We start from the raw sequence: 6,773 nt of genomic DNA on the forward strand, positions 1-6,773 counted from the left end.
AGTGGTTTTATAAAGTTTTTAGCTTTATATACAATGATTGGAATCAGTTCCTTAAAAAAACAAATTGTTGAAGTTTTACTCCCTCATCAACACTATTTAGATCATTTTGGAGGCAGACTGCTTAGACACTGCCTATCAGGGACAGCCCAGGCTGAGAGGGATGCAAAGTCCCAGTAGAAAGACGGAGATGCTCGGTAAAAATTCTCACAATACAGGAATCAATCTCATTTCTCCGGCAAAGCACTTAACTGCTACTGGGGCTCTCATAGCCTAGAAGTTAGGTTGTTTGCCTCTCGTTCAAAGGTCCATGAGGTTAGATTCTGGGGAGCGACGGTAAATGTTCTTCTCTAAAATTGTCTCCTTTCACATCCTTTCCTACTCTCTAGCAATGTTCTGTCGTCTGCTTTCGTCTCCACTTTCTGCCCCCACCCCCTCACCTCCTTTGCCCCCTCCTCTGGGCTCCTGACTCCTTCTGCCGTCTTTCTACTGCTACTCCTTGGCTCCTTCTTACTGCCCCTGATCTTATGGTAGGAAAGATGTACACCTAGCCTTCTCGGACAAGTGCGAAAAATCTCGGAGGTCCCATGTGCAAGTTGCGCACGTTAAAGATCCCTTGGTGGTTTAAAATCGATAAGAGTAAGCTACGGCCACCACCCAAGCAAAATCAAAATATCCTTTTTATGGAAAATGATTAATGTGTCCTGCTTGTTCATATGACCTTATGCAGTTGCAAGCGCCGTAAAACACATTTAAAAAAAATAAATAAAAAAATAACTGCTACACCACAGACACTAATTAAACCGAAACAGTTCTTGAGATCAAAATGCCGTTGTCCATAACATTTTTCAGTGAAAATATTCAAACAAAAATTTAAAAAATAGACCTAGAGACAGTAAAATAAAAAAGTTTGAGCAAACGAGGAATTTACTATGAGAGTTTTTCAGAAGAAGGAAAACAGTACAATAGACTATCAACTTGACTTTTAGACTAAAGCCTGAGAAGTGTCTCAGACTCGCAACTGTAAGGTCGTGGGTTCAAAACCCGCCAGGGACCCAACGTTGTGTCCTTGGGAAAGGCACTTTACTCAAAATGTCCTCACTTCACCCAGGTGAGATTGAGTACCCAGTGAAAGATCGTGTCAGTTTGTTAGTGTTTGAGCGCTCAATCAGCTGCTTGTACTGTATGCTTCTCGGGAAGCTGAGAATGTTTATGAGTGTTCTATGGCCTGCTGGGGTAATAATATAGTGTAAAGTGCATAGAGCTTGCTGTAGAGCGGGGTTATGCGCTATGCAAATGCTTATTATTATTATTTAAGTCTACATTCCAACTTACAACGCCAACCCTCTCCACATCAATCCAGCACTTGATGCCGTTGTCCTGCAGGAAATCCTTAATCTCACGAGGATCACCAAAACCAACAGCTCCATCACTTGCCCTGCAATCGAAGCAAAAATGCAAATTTAGGTACAATTTCATCATCAGCCAGTGCATTCTCTGCCACCCTTTGCTTTTAACTTTATAACCCTGATTAGACGATGGGAGCGTCCAAAGAAACCCGCCCAGTCCCCAAAGTGGACGGTCCTAGTTTACAAAGGGTGGTTGCAGGGTACATGAAGCATTACTGCTAAATGCACTCTTTTACTAATCCAAATAAATCTATTTTGACTTGGAAGTGTTAGATAAATGTACAAACTAGAGCTACTTCCTCTTTCATTCTGACACAGTCTTAGCCATTTTATGAATATTTTGCACATATCCCTTGTCACGTGTTTCACAAAATCTGGAAAAAATTCCGTCAAAACGTGGAAAATAATTCCGGAATCAATGAGTTTAAAAAAAAAAAAGAACTGTGCCTTGCTATAAGTATACAGAACTGTTTTGATCATAAGCAGGAGCCCTTGACTTGGAACCTGACAGGGCAATGATATGACCTCAAGCGACATATACATATATGTTTTTTTTTAGAATCCATTTTTGCCTGTTCCTACATCCTCAGCTCAGTACCTCTCATTGCAATCAAAATGTAAGATGGAAGAAGGTGGCAGCCTGCTCTCTGATGTACATAAAGAAAACTAAGCCATGCCTTATCTTTTTTAGTTAGCTGTTTACAAATTATATAAAGGACTTTACTTCTCTCATCCCAAGTTTGCCATATATGTGAGTTGTGGGGGCAAAAAAAAAAGACCTATACACACTGGCACGAAATGTAAACCTTCAAATGGCAGATCAGCACACAAGAAGATTCTTGTACAGGATACAAGTGTGCACGCACAAAATTAACTTTCATGCACTCTCACTTCCTTCTCTTCTGTCTCCTCCTTCTTTCCTCTCCTTTCCTCTTACTTTCAAACAGAAAGTAGTGCCATCAAAGTAACCTGTTTGGGTATGGTATTGACCTCAAACAAAATAATTAACTACCCAAGTTACCAGTTCAAGAAATAATATAACAGTACCTGGTGCCTCTTGCAACTGCATGTGCCGAGTTCTGCCAGCAGTAAGAAATGAAGCAGGGTGGAAATACTTTCTGCTTCCTTTTGTCTGTCTTCAAAGCATGTTTTTCTTTCAGCATGATCTCCAACTCTTCAAATTTGTGTGGGTAGCGACTCGCCTTCATCATGTTTATGAACACCTGAAAAAAAAGAATAATTACATTTATCATTAAGTACAGTCCTAGAAATTCAGTGCAATTAATGCTCCTTCAACATGAAGCTTCTGTAAGTTAAAAAAATAATCTTAATATGTGTTTGTGTGTGTGTTTGCATTTGTATTTGTGTGTGTGTGTGTGTGTGTGTGTGTGTGTTTGGATGTGTGTTTGGTTGCGCGTGTGTGTGTGTTTAGATGTGTGAGCGTGTGTGTGTGTGTGCGAGTGTGTATGTGTGTGTTTGCGTGTGTTTGGATGTTTGTGTGTGTGTGTGTGTTTGTTTGAATGTGTGTGTTTGGGTGTGTGTGTGTGTGTGTGCGTGTGTGTGTGTATGTGCGTTGTGTGTGTGTGTGTGCTCCAATGACCATCAGTCCAAGATGACCACCTGCACAAACGACAACTTCTCACTCCCCTTCCCTCTTCACATTAAAAAAAAATTAAAATGACCCTGTCCAAGATGTCAACCTGTCTAAGACAACCTCTTTTCTCCTCAAACACACTCACACAAACACATAAACATATACATATATACACTCACACATCCACATTCAGACACACAGAAATACACTCGCACACATATACATATAAACACACTCACACAAATAAACACACACACTCACACAGGCACATAAAACACACTCAACTACACACACATTTCAGCCTCAAAACTCACCTCATCTGCCAAAAGGATTCCCATGTTACTTTTCTTCCAGTCTAAGTTATCGCCAATGGCAACAAGCAGCACTGGCTTCTTCAGGGTGATCCGAGCATACTTAAACAAGTTGCAGCAAGCCTCATCCAGGACAAAATTGTTGGACATAAACACCAGGAAGATCTTGGCGTCAAACAAGGCTTTGGCCATCTCATCGGTGGACTGGAGGTCTGATGCAGCCGGCATCCAGCTAGGGAAGATAACAGTAAAGTTGAGGTGAAGGGGATATGAAAAGAGGCAGTTTTCCAAATTGCTAAAATGTGTATAACAGCCTTGCTTATTAGTTTTTTAATTCTCCTGTAAAATGACAAAAACCAAGTTAGCCATTTAGAATCGTTCAACAATGACATGTGTATTACAAAGAAATACTTCACTGGCACTTATTATAAAAAACAAAGGTACTTAGCTGTTATTTCAATATTCTGTGTGTATCCAGAATTAAGGTTGTGTAAGAAGGATTTATCATTAAAGATTAATTATTATGTATGAAAAGTCATTGCAGATATGACCCATGTTAAAGATTGCGATCCAGATAACCTTACACAGATGTAAATTGTTAAACTAAAAAACGTAATGAGCGTTAAACAATCGCAGTTCTTCATAAGTTTGTCAATTTAAATGCTCCCGTTTTGAGAAATATCATTATATATGAATTTTACTTCTAAGGACACAAGAAACAAAATTGAGGCAGCACAAAGCAAAGCCAAAACTTTGAGACTTGTTCCTTTTCAAGCCAATATCGGAAGCTGAACTATTCCAAAATAGTAAGCAAATAAAAAATGAAGTGAAGTGGAGAAAAATTCCTCTGCCTATGATGTAAACCATTTTAACCCATCACGAAAGGTAACAGTAGCATAGTCAACATTATACTTGCCCTGAAAATCCTGGTAAGTAAAAGTAAAATTCCCCCCCCCCCCCCCCCACATACATTCACATGTTTAATCAAAAGGCAACACTTTCCACACAAGTCCTATTTTCAGTTTTCCCATCAGTTTTTACTCATCTAGCAACTGTTTGTTTTTTTTTTAGTAAGTGTTTTACAGCGCTCGCAACTGTATAAAGTCATATGAGCACACAAGACACATCAAACATTTTCAGTTGGTAGGAAATTTTGAATTTTGCCCTGGCGGCCACCGAAACCTACTCTTATCGATTTAAGACCACCAAGGGATCTTTAACGGGCGCAACTTGCACATGGAACCTCCAAGATTTTTTTGTCGTTGTCCACGAAGGCTAGGTCTAGATCTTTCCTACCAGAAGATCAGGGGTATGGCTGAAAGACAGCAGTAAGGAGGAGCCAAGGAGTAGCAGTAGAAAGGCTGCAGAAAAGAGAGGGAAGCCCAGAGAGGGAGCAAAGGGGGTGAAGGGGTACGGGCAGAAAGTGGAGACGAAAGCAGACGACAAAACATTGCTAGAGATCAGGAAAGAAGGTGAAAGGAGACAATTTTAGAGAAGAAAATTTTTCAATCGCTACCCGGATTCGAACCTGGGACCTTTGAATGAGAAGTGAACACCTTAACATCTAGGCCACGAGAGCCCCCTAGCAACTGTGATATAGCCGTTAGTCACTTTGCACAACATATAGAAGACCTGACTTCCATTCCTGTGGGGAGAAGACTTTCATCAAGTATCTCAGTCTCTCTTTTGTGATGTTGTATCCTTCTCAGCCCAAGTTGGTCCACTTCCTTAGTCATCTAAATTGTGTTGATGGGGCATAAAAGAACTACATTATAAAAAAGAAAGTTTTAACTCATTGTCAGGGTAAAGACGAATTTGAACAGCTTCTCACCATCTGTATCCAATCTTTTCAACATCCTCAATAACTTTACTTGGCAATACTGTCTCGGTATGCTGAGGTACCATATCCTTGGCACAATAAGACACAAACACATCTGAAAGGAAAAAAAAAGCACAAGGCCGTTTTATGAATATCAGTATCACAAGCTTGATTTATTTTACCCACACTGTTTACATTTTAAAATGTTTCCTAATTTTAAAGATCAGAGAATCTCAAAAGAGGGAGAAGACTAACGAAGCTATCAATCTCAAAACAGAAGAATTTCGACTGTCTGACAACAGAAAACTGTATGGAAAAATGCCTATAACAATTGCTGAGACAATGAGTATTGACACAGTGAATGTTGGAACCCTTCAAGAAAAAAACCCAACAGAAAACCAAAAGTCTCGTCAAGTCTTTGTTACTGCAGGCTCACACCCTTACTCTTTATCTCCTAAGGGGGCAAACCAACTATGTCGGCAGCCCTCGGTACAAAATCTAAAATAGACACACGCATCACTAAATTGGTCAGTAAATCAAAATAAGTGAACCTATTTCAATAGTTCTTAATCTAATGAATGAAATCCTAGTAAAAGAGACCTTTTGACGTCGAAGTCATCATAAAGGAATGTGCCTGAGCTGTTGTCAGCAGCCCACCAGCAGAGCGGTTCTCACCGCGAGTAGCTGAGAGCAGACTGCCAAAGAGAACGAGTTTATCTTGCAACACACGAGTTAACTCAATTTTCTGTTCGACAACTTTTTTCATTGTTGATTGAAGAATGTTTCCACAAAGAGTTCTACCATTTTCATCAAAACTGAGAGACTATTTAAGATTCAAAACGGAGAAATTGTTGAAACATCAACATTCATCTGTGATTTCAGATTTTCCTGCTTCCTCCTGTCTAACCTACTTTTACCAAAAGCCAAGAGACCTGACATTTAAATTACCTCTTAGTATCTGGTAGGGAGGACTACACACTAATAAAACCAATGATAAAGAGACAAATGTATTTTCTGAGACACTTGAATCAACATAAACGTCTTGAGCATCTTGCTCTCACTGGTAAAATAAAAGGCAAATAAGGCAGGGGCAGACCCAGGGCAGCCAACCAGGAAAACCTTAACAGATGGGTGATGTGGAAAAGCTGAGATACTATAGGTTTCTTGAGATCATCCGAGCAGAGAAATAAATGGTGAACCATGATCGCCGATGTCTGTTTCAGCTCTGGCATTTTATAATGGTGATGATCCAAGAAAAATAAATAAATGGCAAACCATGATAGTCAATGTCTATTTCAGATCAAACACTTTCCGATGATAAAGGTGTTAAACAAATCAAACCAGAAAAAAACTGCCAGTACATAACAAGCAATGAACAGACAGAAGACTGACCAGCAGCTACATCCTCCTGCAGTTCCTTCATGCCCTGGACAGCCTGCACAAGGTGAAGGTCAAAGTCCTGGTTGCTGTCAGGAGGCATGATGGCTGTAACCAACACAAAAAAGGAGAATGAAATATTCATGGAGTCAAAGACCATGCTCATGTTGAGACACATAACATTTTTTGGGGTCTGGTTGTTTGCTTTGTGTTTTTGCCATTTGTTTGGGGGTTGTATAGTTGGGGGTTGGGGGGGGGGGCGGGGG

General features: G+C 40.1%; 1 protein-coding gene across 1 annotated transcript in view; it reads right to left on the bottom strand.

The window, feature by feature from the left end:
• Positions 1–6,773, bottom strand: part of LOC101845043 — a gene marked incomplete in the record, with an annotated part of 71,396 nt that overhangs the window by 11,392 nt on the left and 53,231 nt on the right. The window contains 5 exon segments of the mRNA XM_005109405.3: positions 1,333–1,435; positions 2,454–2,629; positions 3,315–3,543; positions 5,143–5,245; positions 6,523–6,615. Of these exon segments, the coding sequence (XP_005109462.3) occupies positions 1,333–1,435; positions 2,454–2,629; positions 3,315–3,543; positions 5,143–5,245; positions 6,523–6,615 (704 nt within the window).

This window comes from Aplysia californica, unplaced genomic scaffold, assembly GCF_000002075.1.
Source record: "Aplysia californica isolate F4 #8 unplaced genomic scaffold, AplCal3.0 scaffold00775, whole genome shotgun sequence".
NCBI lineage: Eukaryota > Metazoa > Mollusca > Gastropoda > Aplysiida > Aplysiidae > Aplysia > Aplysia californica.